Raw genomic sequence first — 21625 nt, 5'->3', positions numbered from 1 at the left:
CTAACCATTACACCAAAGAAGTGTATAAGTGATCTTATTTTATGGATTTTTCTCACTACAATTTAGCACTATGTTTTTATTCTGGAAATTACCAGAAAAATTTCTGACTATTTGCAACTTACTGAGTGTTGACACTTTCTTCCGATTATTCCATGGAACTCATTCCCAAACATGAACAGTATTGTATTTTTTTTTCCATTTTTGATCTCACTGGATAGCTAGTAAAAATATCAACAAAGTTAATTTTATTTCTATGATCTTCATGTTCTATTCAAAAGTTATTCAGATTAAAATAACTCTTTCTGACTATTTGCAACTTAAATCGATAGTCAAAAACGTCAAACACAGAATGTTGATTTCTTTCAAGTCTTCTCGAATCTCTTTCGTTAGATCTTTTACCTAACAACCCACTAAAAAACATAATTTTTTATTTTATGCTAATTTTTTATATGCATATAAGTAAATGAAAATGTATTTGAAGAATAAAATAATAAAAAGGATGGCTCTTGCCAAGGTTCGAACCTCTAACATAGATTTACCGTCAAAGTACCGAACTTACTATTGTCAATATTTCTTTAATATCTAATTTGGTAAAATAAATAATAAAAATAAATGATAAATGAAATAATAAATGATAAAAAATCAAAATACAATACTCGGTATAAAAGTTTGCACAAATCGATAGGATCATGTATACGGTACCATGAACGTTAGTTCAAGCCGTCGCACAACTTACTGATTGACTCATGTATGCGGTACCATGAACGCTCGTTCAAGCCGTCGTACAACTTACTGATACACTCGACGCGCTAACCATTACACCAAAGAAGTGTATAAGTGATCTTATTTTATGGATTTTTCTCACAACAATTTAAAACTATGTTTTTATTCTGGAAATTACCAGAAACATTTATGACTATTTGCAACTTACTGAGTGTTGACACTTTCTTCCCATTATTCCATGGAACTCATTCCCAAACATGAACAGTATTGTATTTTTTTTTCCATTTTTGATCTCACTGGATAGCTAGTAAAAATATCAACAAATTTAATTTTATTTCTATGATCTTCATGTTCTATTCAAAAGTAATTCAGATTAAAATAACTCTTTCTGACTATTTGCAACTTAAATCGATAGTCAAAAACGTCAAACACAGAATGTTGATTTCTTTCAAGTCTTCTCGAATCTCTTTCGTTAGATCTTTTACCTAACAACCCACTAAAAAACATAATTTTTTATTTTATGCTAATTTTTTTACATGCATATAAGTAAATGAAAATGTATTTGAAGAATCAAATAATAAAAAGGATGGCTCTTGCCAAGGTTCGAACCTCTAACATAGATTTACCGTCAAAGTACCGAACTTACTATTGTCAATATTTCTTTAAAATCTAATTTGGTAAAATAAATAATAAAAATAAATGATAAATGAAATAATAAATGATAAAAAATCAAAATACAATACTCGGTATAAAAGTTTGCACAAATCGATAGGATCATGTATACGGTACCATGAACGTTAGTTCAAGCCGTCGCACAACTTACTGATTGACTCATGTATGCGGTACCATGAACGCTCGTTCAAGCCGTCGTACAACTTACTGATACACTCGACGCGCTAACCATTACACCAAAGAAGTGTATAAGTGATCTTATTTTATGGATTTTTCTCACTACAATTTAGCACTATGTTTTTATTCTGGAAATTACCAGAAACATTTATGACTATTTGCAACTTACTGAGTGTTGACACTTTCTTCCCATTATTCCATGGAACTCATTCCCAAACATGAACAGTATTGTATTTTTTTTCCATTTTTGATCTCACTGGATAGCTAGTAAAAATATCAACAAAGTTAATTTTATTTCTATGATCTTCATGTTCTATTCAAAAGTAATTCAGATTAAAATAACTCTTTCTGACTATTTGCAACTTAAATCGATAGTCAAAAACGTCAAACACAGAATGTTGATTTCTTTCAAGTCTTCTCGAATCTCTTTCGTTAGATCTTTTACCTAACAACCCACTAAAAAACATAATTTTTTATTTTATGCTAATATTTTTACATGCATATAAGTAAATGAAAATGTGTTTGAAGAATAAAATAATAAAAAGGATGGCTCTTGCCAAGGTTCGAACCTCTAACATAGATTTACCGTCAAAGTACCGAACTTACTATTGTCAATATTTCTTTAATATCTAATTTGGTAAAATAAATAATAAAAATAAATGATAAATGAAATAATAAATGATAAAAAATCAAAATACAATACTCGGTATAAAAGTTTGCACAAATCGATAGGATCATGTATACGGTACCATGAACGTTAGTTCAAGCCGTCGCACAACTTACTGATTGACTCATGTATGCGGTACCATGAACGCTCGTTCAAGCCGTCGTACAACTTACTGATACACTCGACGCGCTAACCATTACACCAAAGAAGTGTATAAGTGATCTTATTTTATGGATTTTTCTCACAACAATTTAGCACTATGTTTTTATTCTGGAAATTACCAGACACATTTATGACTATTTGCAACTTACTGAGTGTTGACACTTTCTTCCCATTATTCCATGGAACTCATTCCCAAACATGAACAGTATTGTATTTTTTTTCCATTTTTGATCTCACTGGATAGCTAGTAAAAATATCAACAAAGTTAATTTTATTTCTATGATCTTCATGTTCTATTCAAAAGTTATTCAGATTAAAATAACTCTTTCTGACTATTTGCAACTTAAATCGATAGTCAAAAACGTCAAACACAGAATGTTGATTTCTTTCAAGTCTTCTCGAATCTCTTTCGTTAGATTTTTTACCTAACAACCCACTAAAAAACATAATTTTTTATTTTATGCTAATTTTTTTACATGCATATAAGTAAATGAAAATGTATTTGAAGAATAAAATAATAAAAAGGATGGCTCTTGCCAAGGTTCGAACCTCTAACATAGATTTACCGTCAAAGTACCGAACTTACTATTGTCAATATTTCTTTAATATCTAATTTGGTAAAATAAATAATAAAAATAAATGATAAATGAAATAATAAATGATAAAAAATCAAAATACAATACTCGGTATAAAAGTTTGCACAAATCGATAGGATCATGTATACGGTACCATGAACGTTAGTTCAAGCCGTCGCACAACTTACTGATTGACTCATGTATGCGGTACCATGAACGCTCGTTCAAGCCGTCGTACAACTTACTGATACACTCGACGCGCTAACCATTACACCAAAGAAGTGTATAAGTGATCTTATTTTATGGATTTTTCTCACTACAATTTAGCACTATGTTTTTATTCTGGAAATTACCAGAAAAATTTCTGACTATTTGCAACTTACTGAGTGTTGACACTTTCTTCCCATTATTCCATGGAACTCATTCCCAAACATGAACAGTATTGTATTTTTTTTTCCATTTTTGATCTCACTGGATAGCTAGTAAAAATATCAACAAAGTTAATTTTATTTCTATGATCTTCATGTTCTATTCAAAATTTATTCAGATTAAAATAACTCTTTCTGACTATTTGCAACTTGGATCGATAGTCAAAAACGTCAAACACAGAATGTTGATTTCTTTCAAGTCTTCTCGAATCTCTTTCGTTAGATCTTTTACCTAACAACCCACTAAAAAACATAATTTTTTATTTTATGCTAATTTTTTATATGCATATAAGTAAATGAAAATGTATTTGAAGAATCAAATAATAAAAAGGATGGCTCTTGCCAAGGTTCGAACCTCTAACATAGATTTACCGTCAAAGTACCGAACTTACTATTGTCAATATTTCTTTAATATCTAATTTGGTAAAATAAATAATAAAAATAAATGATAAATGAAATAATAAATGATAAAAAATCAAAATACAATACTCGGTATAAAAGTTTGCAAAAATCGATAGGATCATGTATACGGTACCATGAACGTTAGTTCAAGCCGTCGCACAACTTACTGATTGACTCATGTATGCGGTACCATGAACGCTCGTTCAAGCCGTCGTACAACTTACTGATACACTCGACGCGCTAACCATTACACCAAAGAAGTGTATAAGTGATCTTATTTTATGGATTTTTCTCACAACAATTTAGCACTATGTTTTTATTCTGGAAATTACCAGAAACATTTATGACTATTTGCAACTTACTGAGTGTTGACACTTTCTTCCCATTATTCCATGGAACTCATTCCCAAACATGAACAGTATTGTATTTTTTTTCCATTTTTGATCTCACTGGATAGCTAGTAAAAATATCAACAAAGTTAATTTTATTTCTATGATCTTCATGTTCTATTCAAAAGTTATTCAGATTAAAATAACTCTTTCTGACTATTTGCAACTTAAATCGATAGTCAAAAACGTCAAACACACAATGTTGATTTCTTTCAAGTCTTCTCGAATCTCTTTCGTTAGATCTTTTACCTAACAACCCACTAAAAAACATATTTTTTTATTTTATGCTAATTTTTTATATGCATATAAGTAAATGAAAATGTATTTGAAGAATCAAATAACAAAAAGGATGGCTCTTGCCAAGGTTCGAACCTCTAACATAGATTTACCGTCAAAGTACCGAACTTACTATTGTCAATATTTCTTTAATATCTAATTTGGTAATTATAAATGATAAAAAATCAAAATACAATACTCGGTATAAAAGTTTGCACAAATCGATAGGATCATGTATACGGTACCATGAACGTTAGTTCAAGCCGTCGCACAACTTACTGATTGACTCATGTATGCGGTACCATGAACGCTCGTTCAAGCCGTCGTACAACTTACTGATACACTCGACGCGCTAACCATTACACCAAAGAAGTGTATAAGTGATCTTATTTTATGGATTTTTCTCACTACAATTTAGCACTATGTTTTTATTCTGGAAATTACCAGAAAAATTTCTGACTATTTGCAACTTACTGAGTGTTGAAACTTTCTTCCCATTATTCCATGGAACTCATTCCCAAACATGAACAGTATTGTATTTTTTTTTCCATTTTTGATCTCACTGGATAGCTAGTAAAAATATCAACAAAGTTAATTTTATTTCTATGATCTTCATGTTCTATTCAAAAGTTATTCAGATTAAAATAACTCTTTCTGACTATTTGCAACTTAAATCGATAGTCAAAAACGTCAAACACAGAATGTTGATTTCTTTCAAGTCTTCTCGAATCTCTTTCGTTAGATCTTTTACCTAACAACCCACTAAAAAACATAATTTTTTATTTTATGCTAATTTTTTATATGCATATAAGTAAATGAAAATGTATTTGAAGAATCAAATAATAAAAAGGATGGCTCTTGCCAAGGTTCGAACCTCTAACATAGATTTACCGTCAAAGTACCGAACTTACTATTGTCAATATTTCTTTAATATCTAATTTGGTAAAATAAATAATAAAAATAAATGATAAATGAAATAATAAATGATAAAAAATCAAAATACAATACTCGGTATAAAAGTTTGCACAAATCGATAGGATCATGTATACGGTACCATGAACGTTAGTTCAAGCCGTCGCACAACTTACTGATTGACTCATGTATGCGGTACCATGAACGCTCGTTCAAGCCGTCGTACAACTTACTGATACACTCGACGCGCTAACCATTACACCAAAGAAGTGTATAAGTGATCTTATTTTATGGATTTTTCTCACTACAATTTAGCACTATGTTTTTATTCTGGAAATTACCAGAAATATTTCTGACTATTTGCAACTTACTGAGTGTTGACACTTTCTTCCCATTATTCCATGGAACTCATTCCCAAACATGAACAGTATTGTATTTTTTTTTCCATTTTTGATCTCACTGGATAGCTAGTAAAAATATCAACAAAGTTAATTTTATTTCTATGATCTTCATGTTCTATTCAAAAGTTATTCAGATTAAAATAACTCTTTCTGACTATTTGCAACTTAAATCGATAGTCAAAAACGTCAAACACAGAATGTTGATTTCTTTCAAGTCTTCTCGAATCTCTTTCGTTAGATCTTTTACCTAACAACCCGCTAAAAAACATAATTTTTTATTTTATGCTAATTTTTTATATGCATATAAGTAAATGAAAATGTATTTGAAGAATCAAATAATAAAAAGGATGGCTCTTGCCAAGGTTCGAACCTCTAACATAGATTTACCGTCAAAGTACCGAACTTACTATTGTCAATATTTCTTTAATATCTAATTTGGTAAAATAAATAATAAAAATAAATGATAAATGAAATAATAAATGATAAAAAATCAAAATACAATACTCGGTATAAAAGTTTGCACAAATCGATAGGATCATGTATACGGTACCATGAACGTTAGTTCAAGCCGTCGCACAACTTACTGATTGACTCATGTATGCGGTACCATGAACGCTCGTTCAAGCCGTCGTACAACTTACTGATACACTCGACGCGCTAACCATTACACCAAAGAAGTGTAGAAATGATCCTATTTTATGGATATTTCTCACTACAATTTAGCACTATGTTTTTATTCTGGAAATTACCAGAAAAATTTCTGACTATTTGCAACTTACTGAGTGTTGACACTTTCTTCCCATTATTCCATGGAACTCATTCCCAAACATGAACAGTATTGTATTTTTTTTTTCATTTTTGATCTCACTGGATAGCTAGTAAAAATATCAACAAAGTTAATTTTATTTCTATGACGAGTAACCTGAGCCCCGGTCAAATCCGGGGAACTTTGGTCTAGCGTAAAGTCGGACTGTTTTGCTATTCAGTTTCAAAGTAGAAGTTTTGCTACAGTAGAACTTTTGTCAAAGTAGAAGTTTTGCCACAGTAGAACTTTTGTCAAAATAGAAACTTTGCCAAAGTAGAATTTCTTTCAAAGTAGAACTTTTTTCAAAGTAGAAGCAGAGCCATACTTATGGTTACGCGTCACTTATGGCGGAAGATTCTCTCGGAGATGGCTTCGTCTTGATGGGTCCTCTACGGACATGCCTCCTTCAAACTCAGTTCCGCCCCCTCGAACTTCTTCCAAGTCTGAGCGCATCTAGCGGTGATAAACTCAACTTAATGAAAAACGACGAAAGATAAGCCGTTGTACAAAAATATTACAAAGCCGTTGAACCAAATACAAGTGAAAAGCAATAGCAAGTGGTGTAGTGGGTATAGCACTGTAGAACCACCCAAAGGAACTTGGTTTCGGGCCCACAGGGCAACATTTCTTTTTTTTTGTTTTGCTTAAATTTAAGTATTTTATAACACTTTAAGTGGAAACCAATTAAGATTTAAGATAGCCAACCAAACCTATAACGACTAAGTATTGTAATAACGTATCAATGCTGTTAGAACTTAGAAATTAAAATGGGCAGTAAACGGCAGAGATAAGGAGATCGGACACTGCCGTGTTAAAGCGGCCATGACACTTTTGTCGCGCCATCTAGCGACTAATGCTCTCCCTTCATCATTAGCAGCCGAATTCCCAGCAATGCTGGCCCCGGCTGATTTGAAGTTTCAAGGGAAACCAGTGGAGGACTTGAATAGAGCAAGTTGCCAATCCCCCTCCAGCATAAAAAATATAGCCTGTAACCATAACAAATATTAACTACTGTTTTTTGTTCATAGATATTGATATTTTTGTTAGGTAATAAGGTTCAAGGAGGAAAATTTGTGTTTTATAGCTGATCAATGGGAACAGTCCAACTCAAACCTTTTTCATCAAATCAAATTGAAAAGACTCAGAAGAAGGGAACGGTCCAACTAAATTCTTCATTCGTGGTCCATGACTTCATTACTATAAAAGTATACTGCGAATGAGAAATTTATTTGGACTGTTCCCTTATATTGTCACGGGCAATAAGTTCAGTACACTCGTTGAATGCGACACTACAATGTAAATCACTGAGACGCTGGCCGACAACACTGGCACAGTACGGGACAGTGAATCACACCATCGGTCTACACTAAACTACTTAACTACTCCGATGGTGCCCCTAGTGGGTCTAAACTAACACGAGTAACACACACTTCAGTAAAGCTAAACACACACACGCAGAGAAGAGAAGACACACACAAAGGAACAGAGCAAACAAGCTTGCGACCGGACCGAAACAACAGCAGGCGAACTCTGAAAAAGAATAGAGGGACAAATCTGGTTTAACTAGAACGCCAAGCGACACAAGGCCATCTAGCGCTCACAAAGTAAGGCGAACAGGACGGGACGTGACAATATTGAGTCACTTCAAACATATTCCTGATGTAAAGGGTTGGAGTGGGACCGTTCCCATGATACAGTCAATGTCTTCTTCAAAAAGAAGATATTATTACTTAAACAAAATTATTATTAGGGAATGGTCCAACTGAAATTCTCCTAAACAGCCTGACTTCGCATTTGTAAAGGGACTGGAATGAGATGATTTCAAATATTATTCTCACACTGTTGCCTAAACCTATTTGTGTTGTTGAAACCCAAAACACCTCCCTTCCCAAGGTTTGACGGTCTTGCACAACCGTCGTCTGTTCTGACTTGCTTACTTCACGTGTTCTGAACTGGTGTGTACCTTCTCTGTCCGAAAAGGTGACTTAGAGTTTTATAAAAAGCAATTTAAACTGTATCCACTTTGTTAAATTACTCAGGTATTAATACAGCAAGTGCTATTCAATAATTGGTATCTTATTTCTGTTAGCTTAATACTAAAGTTAAATTCAACAGGTTATGGGCCCAGTATTTTGTTCCCTTTAACGAAATAAGATGGCCAATCAGATTATTGAAAATCATCTTAGAGATGTTAACCATGTACCTAAGTTCGACGGTACCAATTTCCGTGAGTGGAATTTTGAATTGCGAATGATTTTCCAACAACTTGGGCTACTTGGACTTGTCGAAGGAAGAGAAGGGCACACATTGCCCGAAGAGGTAACCAAAGCATTCTGAAATTTTTTACGCATGTCTTCGTCACACTCATATACGTTAAGCACATATGACCCTGTGATACACAACATTTCTCATGTATAATTCCCACACATGTTCACATGTAACTATACACATGTTCACATGTATGACTCGTAGACATGGTCACATGTGTAACTCACTCTCATGTTCACACACGTGTATAGATTTAACACATGTAGCACTATTTAAACTTACACATGTCTAATCAAGCTTCCATGTATAACAATATACACATGCTTACTAAAATCCAAATCTATCTTTTACAGATAAGGGATGATCCTGATAATCCACAACGTATTACAAATGTTGCTGCGATTGATGCTTGGATTCTCAGAGATGTAACATCCAGAAACTACATCTTTGCGACACTAACTAAGCCAATGAAAGAGAGTTTGTACTCCTGTGAAACAGCTGCAATCATGTGGACAAGATTGGACACACAGTACCGGCTTAGAGCAGCTGAGAATCTTCATCTGTTGTGGCAATCATTCTATGAATTCACTCATCACCCTGGTATACTCAACATAATCACACACTGCTTAAACATACCACTAATCATCAAATTTATTTATATAGATGATGATATGACTACCCACATTCGAAAACTCTCATCGATTGTTGACAAACTTAGAGAACTTGGACAACCTCTTGATGAGATGCAGCTTGTAACCAAGGCTCTTGCCACACTTCCTGAACAGTTCAGAGTTGTAAGATCTGTCTGGGCAAATGTTCCTCTGAATGAAAGAACGATTGACAATCTACTACAACGCCTCCGTTCAGAAGAAAATGTTCTTAGATCCAACGAAAGAACTGATGGCTCTAATCAAGCTTTTGCAGCATACGGTCAGACAAGAGGACGAGGAAACCGTGGCAACAGAAGAGGTGGCAGATGTTTGCATGGAGTCAATCGACAATCACCACGACTGGACGTCCGATGTGGTTATTGCTTCATATCTGGTAATGAGACAAAAGATTGCAGAAGGAAGAAGAGGGTTGAAAGAGAGGAGCAAGCCAACAAAGACCAGGCACTATTGTCATCAACTTCTTTCAACCCGAAGAGTATTCTCGCCTTCTTCGCAGACTCTGGAGCAACTCAACATATGTCAGACAAGAAGAATCTATTCGAAAATTCCATACCAATTCAACCTGGATCCTGGTCAATTGCTGGAATAGGAGACACCCATCTCCAGGTACTAGGAAAAGGCCACATCAGAGCTACTATCAATGTCAATGGCGAAACATCAACCAGACTCATCGAAGATGTCCTCTATGTACCAGGTCTTGGTACCAACCTATTCTCAATCGGTGCAGCTACAAGTTCCGGACTAGAAGCAAGATTTTCTGATGATCAAGTATTCTTATATCGTGGAAACCAACTCGTACTAACAGGAAAACGCACTGGGAACACCCTCTATCTTCTAGACCTACAACCTCAGACAACCTGCAACAAAACAACATTCCACATCGACTTAGCTCAACAGGCCGGTCTACGAGCTTCCCTTATCGTCTGGCATCAATGGCTGGGCGCTGGGCCATATGAATCATCAAACCATACTGAAGATGGTTTCCCAAGATCTTATATCCGGACTTCACCTAACAAATGAAAAAATTCCTAAAACACTTTGTACTGCGTGTGAATTAGGAAAATTTCATCGACAACCACTAAAATCTGGAAGAAAGAGAGCTACGCGTGTTGGAGAATTAATCCATTCGGATGTTGAAGGTCCAATGCCATCCCCCAGCGTTGGTAACGCACGTTATTATGTATTATTTACAGATGACTTTTCAGGCTGGAGAGTTATTTACTTCATGAAATGTAAATCTGAAGTTCCCGCATTGTTTCGATCTTTTTCGCTTCCCTTCTAAATGAGACGGGCAATACTGTTCGCACTCTACGTTCGGATAATGGAGGCGAATACACTGGAACTGAGTTCAACAAATACCTTGCAGAGAAGGGCATCTACCACGAAACCAGTGCTGCGTATACACCAGTTCAAAACGGTGTTGCTGAGAGAGGAAACAGGACGCTCCTAGATGGTGCTCGTAGCATGCTTCTCGCCAGGAACCTACCACCTACACTCTGGGCGGAAGCTGTTGGTTACCTTGTCTACATCCGCAACCGTGTACCATCCCACACCATTTGAAACGTGGAGCGGAAGAAAACCGGATACCTCCAACATCCGCATCTTTGGATCTAGAGCATTTGTAAGATGCCCAAATGTCAAAAAGCTGGACGCAAGGTGTTTAGAAGGAGCATTTTACGGAGTTAGCAACACTCAAAAAGCCTCCCGCATCTACGTAACCTCTCCATCACCAAGAATAATCGTGAGCTACGATGTCAAAATTGATGAAACGGTCATGTACTCAACGACGAAAAAGCATAATGGACCTCAATGGACGGAACCTACTCGCAGAACAGAACCCATTATTTGTGATCCCACTGATAATGCAGTTGAAGCTGACCAAAAACTTACTACCACAGCACAGCCAAGCAACTATGATCCAGTTAATAAAGCAATTCAAGTTGATCAAGTCTTCCCTGAAGAAATGAATCACCTTGAAATCATGTCCGAAGCAGTTCCGCATCGAGATGAACCTACCCATGACATCATTCAAGAAGAGGCAGTACAAGATCCCATCAACTTAGAAAACAACAACAACGTTGCTGATGTTCCGAATACCGATGACCGCAATGAGACGACTAGCATCCGCAGATCATCACGTCTTCCCCACTACAGTGAACGCTACCTAGCTTATAGGAAATCACTAGGACGTCAAGCTGTTTGCTTCGCAATGCCTGCTAGTACTGAAGACACCAATGCAGTACCTGTTTAACCATCCAGCTATACTGAAGCAACAACGTGTCCAGATGCAAATCAGTGGATTCCGGCCATCTTTGACGAACACGAATCCCTTATTCAAAACCATACATGGACTCTCTGCCCACTTCCACCAGACAGGTCAGCAATTGAAGGCAAATGGGTTTTTACGTTCAAACCTGGATACAAGCAAATCGCTCCACGATACAAAGCCCGTTTTGTAGCCAAAGGCTACTCTCAAGTCTATGGCCTTGACTATGTCGACACTTTTTCGACAGTAGTGAAACATTATTCACTACGCACCGTACTTGCTATTGCTGCAGCCAAGGATCTAGAAATGATACAACTCGACATCAAGACGGCGTTCTCAATGGTGACCTTCAAGAGGAAATTTATATGAAGCAGCCAGAAGGTTTCATCATTCCAGGCAAGGAAACTCAAGTATGCAAATTGTTGAAGAGCTTATACGGCCTGAAGCAAGCATCACGGGCATGGAATCAAACATTTCACGCATTCATTGTCAAGTTTGGCCTAACCCAAAGTAAAACTGGCCCGTGCGTATATTTCCGACATCAACGTGAAGGGGAAGTAGAGGAATTCACTGTGCTCATCATTTATGTCGATGACGGAATCATTTTCAGCAGTAGAAAACAAACTTTTACGGATATCCTGAAAAATCTGGAAACAGCCTAAAAGTTGAGATCCGCTCTCTCCCTGCGCACCGCGCGGTTTGTCGGCGTTGACATCAATCGAGATCGCCCCAAACTCATGATGTACATCTCACAGCCGGACTACATCACGAAGATAGCTAGAAGATTCAACATGACCACGTGTACACCCCTTCCTGTCCCGGCTGATCCTTGCTGTCGACTATCTCCTGACATGTCACCCCAGAATGAAGAAGAAGAAGCGGAAATGAAAACTATCCCCTTTAGAGAAGCTGTAGGATCCCTTATGCATGTCATGGTCATGACTAGACCAGATATCGCCTATGCTGTAGGACAAGTGGCACATTACGCTCAGAAACCAGGAAAACAACACTGGCGTGCAGTCAAAAGGATTCTAGCCTACCTCATCAAAACCAAAAACTATGGTTTGTGCTTTGGAAGATCCAGCGACCAACTAATCGGATTTTGTGATGCAGATTATGCCGGAGATTTACAAACTCGCCGCTCTACATCTGGTTTCCTTTTTCTTTATCTTGGAGAACCAGTTTCATGGGCCAGCCGGCGCCAACCGTGTGTAGCACTTTGCACCACAAAAAAAGCCGAATTTGTTGCAGCTGCAGAAGCCACTAAAGAAGCTGTGTGGTTTCAACAATTACTATCCGAACTAGGAATAGATGATCGCTCAACAACTCTTTATTGTGATAATCAAAGTGCTATTGCTTTAGTGAATAACCCTACCTTCCATCAACGCACAAAACATATATCGATGTGCGACTCTTTTACATCAGAGAGCTGCAAGAGAAGAAAACAATCAGTGTTGTTTACATCAACACGGAGCAACAACTTGCTGGTATACTCACAAAGCCATTGGCAGTCCCAAGATTTGAAAAATTACGAGATGCCCTAGGAATTGTTCCAATCAAAATTTAGAGCTTAATATTTGAGGGGAAGTGTTGATTTCAAATATTATTCTCACACTGTTGCCTAAACCTATTTGTGTTGCGGAAACCCACAACACCTCCCTTCCCAAGGTTTGGCGGTCTTGCACAACCGTCGTCTGTTCTGACTTGCTTACTTCACGTGTTCTGAACTGGTGTGTACCTGTCTCTGTCCGAAAAGGTGAAATAGAGTTTTGTAAAAAGCAATTTAAACTGTATCCACTTTGTTAAATTACTCGGGTATTAATACAGCAAGTGCTATTCAATAATTGGTATCTTATTTCTGTTAGCTTAATACTAAAGTTAAATTCAACAATGAGAACTTTAGTTGGACCGTTCCCTTCTTCTGAGTCTTTTCAATTTGATTTGATGAAAAAGGTTTGAGTTGGACCGTTCCCATTGATCAGCTATAACATACACATTTTTCTTCTTGATCATTATTACTCTACAAAAATATCAATATCTATGAGCAAAAAGTAGTAATTAATATTTTTTATGGTGACGGGCTATATTTTTTATGCTGGAGGGGGATTGGCAATTTGCTCTATTCAAGTCCTCCACTGGGTTTCCCTTGAAACTTCAAATCAGCTGGGGCCAGAATTGCTGGGAATTTGGCTGCTAATGATGAAGGGAGGGCATTAGCCGCTGGATGGCGCGACAAAAAGTGTCATGGTGGCATTCCCTATCAGATGTCCCATCTCCTTATGTCTGGTAAACGGTGGAGGGTGACACGTGGTGTTGGCACACACCCACCAGGTAGCAGGATTTTTTGGAAGAAGACAGAACATGGACTACTCAATATTAAGGACGGGACTTTTCGGCGTTTCCTATGTCGGCCATGTAAATTTTTTTGTGGGAGGATCAGAATCAGAATTTAAAAATAACCATAGAATTACCATATGTTCCTATACCTAACATTTATTTTTATAGAGATATTTCCAATTCCTTAACGGAAAATTTGAAATAAGGCAAAACACCGGTGCCATCTAGGAACCGAACCTCCTAAGCTCTAGTTAGTTTGCAAGCAGATGCCCATGTATGCATACCGAGAGAAAGAGATACCACTCTCTTATCTCTAGTCCTCTGACATAGCTGCATAACTATCTTTTACCGTGTAGCGTATATTCTTAAGAGCTTAGGGTGTTTGGTTGCTAGATGGCACCGGTGTTTTGTCCTTTTATTCCTACTTCTGAAAGTAAATTTATAATATCTTAATGATTAGTTTATTGCACTAAGATTTCTATCCATAGTTGGAATCAGCGAAAAAAACTGAATTTATTTATGTTTTTTATTAATGTTTTCATGAAAATGCCCCACACGACTAGCTTTAACGACATAGCAAAGAATCCCGTCCTTAATATTGAGTAGTCCATGGACAGAATCAAGACGACGCCAAAAGCTTATGGAAGCCATTAACGTTGAGAGCCGTAACCATAATAAATGGCTCTGGTTTCCCTTTTATGAGTAAAAACAATAAATGCAAGTGTAGTAGATTAAAAAATGAGCGTAAAGGATCCTTCCATTTTCTTAATTACTTTTAAGGAATTTAACCTGACAATGGATCCATTCCAGTTTCCAGATGCCGCTAGTAGACGCCCCACAAAATAATGTAGTCTATTGCGCAACAGTGCAACATATATCAGACTTTCAGTTCGGTATCAGCCTTTGGAGTATCGAGAACTTTTTGTGGCGCATTTAAATTCTGAATTTGACTAATTTCTAGTGTTCTGTGATTATATTTTGGGAAGTTTATGGGTCATAATAATGGCAACAAATAGAACTGAAGAAGATACTTTCGTAGAATTAATAGTAAGTTTGTTATTTTCATTCCAAATCACCCATTATCTAAAAATCTTTTGTCTCAGAAAACATTTTTAAAGGAGTTCACTGAGGGGAAGTTCAGTTACAATTCAAACAAAGATGGTAATAAGTTAATTGGCAGTTGAATGAACTGAATATAGTTATCAATATGTTGCATTTCCTAATATCAAATGTCTTTTGTGTTCACAGAGTGTGAAGCCACATTGAATATGCCCACACATTTGTTCGCTGGTCTGAGAACATCCCAACAAGAGAGGAATGATGGTCTAAGTTTGAAGAGCTTAAAATACTTGGTATGTAAATAAACATTTTGTATTTATATAGCACATGTTAATTCCCAGATGGATGTCGCTTTCCCAGATGGAAAATAATCAAGTAAGCCGGCAGTTTACCTGGAACATGTTACCCACCCTGCTCACTAAACATAAGGATAGTCTATGTTTTTATCTGTTGTTCCAAAAACTGAAGGATCTTCTTCTTCAGTCACAAACAGTGAATGAGTTGTTTTTAGTGAACACTGTATTATTATTGCTTCAGGAGAAAAAGTATGGCCCAGCTCTTGCTGAATCACAAAAATTCACAGGTGTTTTGTTTTTGTTTTTGTTTTAACTTAAGCAGAGTTAAAAAGAATTAATTGTTAATTTCATTTGTGTCCCTGATTCTTAGTCAATGAACCCCGAGCTAGTGGTTACGAGTCTCAAGCTGCAGCTGCGTCTGCCTTACTTGCCGGCTATAAAACAACTCTTGATTTCCCAAGTTTTGAAGAAAACATACAAGTACTTAAGGAGATGAAGATAACATTGGCATTGATGTTTGCTAAACATCCCTGGATGATTCCTACTTTTCTGGAAGCTTATACCTCCATTCTTATTAAGTTGAATGCTCACGATGAAATTGAATTGTTCTTACGGGGGTAATTTCATTTCTGTTTTCCCGATACGTTCGTTTTCTAATCTGTATTCTTATAGATACGTTGCAAATGATGGCGGAATTGCAAGCGCTATTCTTGCTCTGGAAATAATGAAAGTGTATATTCCCAACGGCACTAAAGGATTAAACATTCACTTTCTTGAGAAGATAGCGGAGATCGACCAAGCAAATCCTAAGGTTTCAAATTTTTCCCTACACTTGTAAGATAATGCCTAAATGTAATCCTTTTATATTTAGGTCTTGGATTTGTGTAAACTTTATTTGCAGTCCGAATTCGAAAGAGACATCAGTCAGGACCGTCTTAAGAAGTGCCTCAAGCTCATGTTTGATTTTCTAGATGCGTATGCCTATCGCACACCGTCTGACGTTGTCAAAGAAGGATGGAATGTAATGGCAAATCTGATGAACAAGATTTGTTTGCAAGGTTTGAAGTTGAATGTCCTAATATTTTGCCTATTTCTATATTACGATATTGTTTCAATTTACAGGAACCGATGTTTGTCTGGAAGCTGTCATTAAAGCTTGGCATCATGACAGAAAGGGGTGGTGGCCATTTTTCCGTTTTTCCAAATTTCCGTCTCCTCTTCCATCTGGTTACGGAGAATTTCTTTGTGATATGGCTACTGTATGTCTGATTTTGGAGTCTCAAGACCACCCTTTCGTAGTTAGCGTTATAAATCTTCCGGAATGCTCCTCATTTCAATCGGTCGTCAGCATGCATCGTTTGTCAGTGTTTCCCGACGTGAAGATGAATTTTGATTCGAAGATTAATGCCCTGATAACGTCAATTCCATTACCAATCTTGCCGCCTTTTGCGTTGTTCTCCGAACCAACTCGAATGGAAGTGAGTGGTGATCAAACAATTTCTGGGAGAGCCAGCACAGATGATACGAAGCAGTTAGCTCTGCAGTTTAGTAATCTGCTTTTAAAATCAAAAGCCATCAAAAAGAAAACGGAAAACAAGTCTTGCGCTAAAATTCGACGAGCTACTACTGCGAATCTGAAGAAGCCCATCGAAGAATTGATTGTCGTGAAAACAGCGCCAAGGTCCAAAAGGAGGAAAAATCAGCGTCGTAAAAAACACCAACACGCCAAAACCTGGTTAGTTTTTATCTGATTAATTGTGTCGTGTAATTTTCAAACACTAATGGCTTTTCTCTTCTGAATAAGTAGCCGAAGGAAAGGAGAATGTTTTGAAGAAAGTTGGCAAAAGAGTTAAAACGGGAATGTCCATCGATGGTACTTTCAAAATTAAATCTTAAGAGAACAGACACCATTTAATCATTATTTTTTTGTATATAGGAGCTCATCCACTCATCCAAGGGCCATCGAAAAAACCCAAAAATGAGTTTTAATTCATCGTCTCCTCTACGCTTTCCTTCTCGTAGAATCAGCTACCACTTCTAGCGTTCCAGTAGATTTCCGGTTCTAAATTACTCCTTCCTTCTTAAAATTAGTGGAGAACTCATCCATTCAAGTTAAATTCCATACTGCCCATTAGTAAGACTGTTACGTTTCGAACAACTCTTTGTACAGTTGACTGCGTCGTAAATTAATTTCATCTCCGTATGTTTCTCATTTGATATCTACTCATCTCATTTCGGCTTAAAGATTTATTGAATATGATAAAATTGTCTATTTGAACAATATGATAAAATTGTTGAACAACAGTTTTGTAATCCCCATATTTTACTTTTTTTTATTAATAATATTCCCGTAGTAGGTTTTTTTTTTTTAAATTTTATTTCTCGTGACTTATTCTGTTTTAAACCACCTTTCCATTTTCAAACTATGCGCATCGATCAAATAAGAAATAATGAAAATTCAACAACAAATTTAGACAGAAATTTCAACTTCGCCACGAAAAAAAAAAAAATTGTACAACTTGATCTCGGTCGTCTGGACGAACCCTACCGACTTTCATGGGTACGACATTTAGACGGTAGGGTTCGTCCAGACGACCCTAGGAACGGTAGCGCTCGTCGTGGCGGAGGGCTACAACAACATACTGTCTATATTGGTCAATATAAACAAAGCAGTTCAAAAGTGTCAATTCAGGTTTATTGCAGGTTTAGTGTCGTTACTTACAGTGTGTCAGGTAGAGATTTGATGAAAGATTCTCTGACCAGGCATCGAGCCAGAACCAAAGCCGATAAAAGAAAAAATTATGCTCTACAACAGGAACCTAAACATTCATGGAACTTCTTGGCAGTAATTTTGGCAGAGGCAGAGGCCGAGTTACCCAGTCTGATGAAGTTGTAGCAGTTTCTAATCAAGAAACTGCTAGTGAAATAACTCCCAGTCTAATGGTAAGTTTATCAATATTTGTGTTCAAGTTTACGATTAAAAAATGTTCCATTGTTTACAGAAAGAAGTGGTGTACAGGATATCATTCATTCAGTCGCACTGGAAAAGACATCATTGAAGCAAGCATTTCACAATTTCACAAGAAGAAAAAGGAACTAATCAAGAAAGCGAGTGGAAAACTTGCATGAAAGACAAGGAAGATGCTTGGGATTCCAAGAGAGATGCTGTCTTTCAAAACTACATTAGCTCCCGTTCCTACAGTGCAAGTAAATGTGGTGTATGTGAAAAAGTCACTAATCCTGTTTGTTGCTTTACTTGCAAGCAAGATTTCTGCAGCAAATGTGATATGATCACTCACCGCAAACTGTTGGTACTACACAATAGGGAGGTGTGTGAGAATGGCGAAAATTTAAAATTCTTGCGCCAAAACGAGTTCATATCTGAAGATGGGTACATCACTGTTGAAGGTAATAGCGGTTTCTTTAATTATATATGTAGATTAATAATTATCTTGTATTATAGTGTCCCTTCCTGAATGCAAAAGCCCTCATTCGTGTACTACGAAACCTGGTTCAAGAGACGTAACCGTAGTTACAGCCAATGGTAAATGAGGGCAACTTCACGGAGGACAACCGATTACCTGGATTACATCGACGAAGACACAAACAATTATCAAGACTACGCTGATGAAGAAAATGATGACATCAATTGTTATCCATCGTTTAAAACGCTCACATATATTTATGCAAATCTTGTAATTACATTTGAAATAGAGCTATTGTTTGAAGGGAATAAAAGTATTATTACGAGCTTTTTGATTTGTTTCATCAACATTATTCGTCATCCTTATAGGCCTTTCCGAGTCTGCGTGAAAATAAAATTCTTTCGCAGTTAATTATCCATGCGTATGTTCATAATAGACTTAATCTGACTTCAAATTTTTATTCAGCGTAAAAAGTTGAGTCAGAGATGTAATTTTCATTTATATTGGTGGTCAGCCGCATAGTAGCGTGCGTGAAACTAAAAAAAATCGTTCTCAGTTAATTACCCATGCGTGTGTTTATTTTAGGCTTATTTTGACCTGATATTCTGATTCAGCGTAAAAAGTTGAGTCAGAGTTGTAATTTTCATTCATATTGGTGGTCAGCCGCATAGTAGCGTGCGTGAAAAAAAAAAAATCGTTCACAGTTAATTACACATGCGTGTGTTTATTTAAGGCTTATTCTGACCTGATATTCCGATTCAGCGTCAAAAGTTGATTAAGAGTTGTTATTTTCATTCATTTTGGTAGTAGCCTGAGGGATTAAGTTTTTTTAGATCTAATTTTTTTCTGAAAAAAGTCCGCCCTGTTCCGGTAAGCGACTTACTGCGCTTTTTTCCTTAAAAAAAAAGTGTCGTAAACCAATAACTCCCGCAGGCTACCACCAATATGAATGAAAATTACAACTCTTAATCAACTTTTGACGCTGAATCGGAATATCAGGTCAGAATAAGCCTAAAATAAACACACGCATGGGTAATTAACTGAGAACGATTTTTTTTAGTTTCACGCACGCTACTATGCGGCTGACCACCAATATAAATGAAAATTACATCTCTGACTCAACTTTTTACGCTGAATAAAAATTTGAAGTCAGATTAAGTCTATTATGAACATACGCATGGATAATTAACTGCGAAAGAATTTTATTTTCACGCAGACTCGGAAAGGCCTATAAGGATGACGAATAATGTTGATGAAACAAATCAAAAAGCTCGTAATAATACTTTTATTCCCTTCAAACAATAGCTCTATTTCAAATGTGATTACAAGATTTGCATGACAATATATGTGAGCGTTTTAAACGATGGATAATAATTGTTGTCTTCATTTTCTTCATCAGCGTAGTCTTGATAATTGTTTGTGTCTTCGTCGATGTAATCCAGGTAATCGGTTGTCCTCCGTGAAGTTGCCCTCATTTACCATTGGCTGTAACTACGGTTACGTCTCTTGAACCAGGTTTCGTAGTACACGAATGAGGGCTTTTGCATTCAGGAAGGGACACTATAATACAAGATAATTATTAATCTACATATATAATTAAAGAAACCGCTATTACCTTCAACAGTGATGTACCCATCTTCAGATATGAACTCGTTTTGGCGCAAGAATTTTAAATTTTCGCCATTCTCACACACCTCCCTATTGTGTAGTACCAACAGTTTGCGGTGAGTGATCATATCACATTTGCTGCAGAAATCTTGCTTGCAAGTAAAGCAACAAACAGGATTAGTGACTTTTTCACATACACCACATTTACTTGCACTGTAGGAACGGGAGCTAATGTAGTTTTGAAAGACAGCATCTCTCTTGGAATCCCAAGCATCTTCCTTGTCTTTCATGCAAGTTTTCCACTCGCTTTCTTGATTAGTTCCTTTTTCTTCTTGTGAAATTGTGAAATGCTTGCTTCAATGATGTCTTTTCCAGTGCGACTGAATGAATGATATCCTGTACACCACTTCTTTCTGTAAACAATGGAACATTTTTTAATCGTAAACTTGAACACAAATATTGATAAACTTACCATTAGACTGGGAGTTATTTCACTAGCAGTTTCTTGATTAGAAACTGCTACAACTTCATCAGACTGGGTAACTCGGCCTCTGCCTCTGCCAAAATTACTGCCAAGAAGTTCCATGAATGTTTAGGTTCCTGTTGTAGAGCATAATTTTTTCTTTTATCGGCTTTGGTTCTGGCTCGATGCCTGGTCAGAGAATCTTTCATCAAATCTCTACCTGACACACTGTAAGTAACGACACTAAACCTGCAATAAACCTGAATTGACACTTTTGAACTGCTTTGTTTATATTGACCAATATAGACAGTATGTTGTTGTAGCCCTCCGCCACGACGAGCGCTACCGTTCCTAGGGTCGTCTGGACGAACCCTACCGTCTAAATGTCGTACCCATGAAAGTCGGTAGGGTTCGTCCAGACGACCGAGATCAAGTTGAAATTGTAGGAATGACAAACTAAATAGCGTTGCCAGGTTGAACAAATCGATTTTTCTCTTGAGATGATATTATTGTTCGTTTTTTTTTCGCTCCGGTTTACATTTTATGAGTAAAAAAAAATAAATGCAAGTGTAGTAGATTAAAAAATGAGCGTAAAGGATCCTTCCATTTTCTTAATTACTTTTAAGGAATTTAACCTGACAAT

At 36.5% G+C, this 21625-nt stretch overlaps 1 protein-coding gene and 2 long non-coding RNA genes across 8 annotated transcripts; 2 read left to right on the top strand and 1 right to left on the bottom strand.

Moving 5' to 3' along the window:
- The first annotated feature begins 15001 nt into the window (after positions 1-15001).
- Positions 15002-17791, top strand: LOC124193743. 2 transcript variants are annotated; one of them, XM_046587710.1, is made up of 10 exons: positions 15002-15178; positions 15235-15292; positions 15380-15483; positions 15551-15773; positions 15857-16103; positions 16159-16297; positions 16358-16544; positions 16609-17221; positions 17291-17359; positions 17423-17791. In XM_046587710.1, the coding sequence occupies exons 1-9, from the start codon at positions 15134-15136 to the stop codon at positions 17337-17339; spliced, it is 1665 nt and encodes a 554-aa protein (XP_046443666.1). In that variant the 5' UTR covers positions 15002-15133; the 3' UTR covers positions 17340-17359; positions 17423-17791. The 2 variants fall into 2 exon arrangements, with proteins under 2 accessions (XP_046443666.1, XP_046443667.1); XM_046587711.1 differs by having other exon boundaries at positions 15003-15178; positions 17294-17359.
- Positions 17792-18031: 240 nt separating this feature from the next.
- LOC124193744 lies at positions 18032-19236 on the top strand. Of its 3 annotated transcripts, none has more exons than XR_006874439.1 (4): positions 18032-18178; positions 18250-18429; positions 18489-18894; positions 18950-19236. It is a non-coding gene; the product is annotated as an uncharacterized LOC124193744 (long non-coding RNA). The 3 variants fall into 3 exon arrangements; XR_006874438.1 differs by having other exon boundaries at positions 18032-18189; XR_006874437.1 differs by lacking the exon at positions 18032-18178 and having other exon boundaries at positions 18196-18429.
- A 946-nt stretch (positions 19237-20182) lies between these two features.
- LOC124193536 lies at positions 20183-21423 on the bottom strand. 3 transcript variants are annotated; one of them, XR_006874305.1, is made up of 4 exons: positions 21243-21423; positions 20992-21171; positions 20527-20932; positions 20183-20471 (listed from the first exon to the last, which is right to left on the bottom strand). It is a non-coding gene; the product is annotated as an uncharacterized LOC124193536 (long non-coding RNA). The 3 variants fall into 3 exon arrangements; XR_006874304.1 differs by having other exon boundaries at positions 21232-21377; XR_006874303.1 differs by having other exon boundaries at positions 20992-21423.
- Positions 21424-21625: the final 202 nt, after the last annotated feature.

Source organism: Daphnia pulex, chromosome 5 (assembly GCF_021134715.1).
Source record: "Daphnia pulex isolate KAP4 chromosome 5, ASM2113471v1".
Taxonomy (NCBI): Eukaryota; Metazoa; Arthropoda; class Branchiopoda; order Diplostraca; family Daphniidae; genus Daphnia; species Daphnia pulex.
The sequence above is the reverse complement of the archived record's forward strand: the minus strand, read 5'-3'. Positions and strand labels throughout refer to the sequence as shown.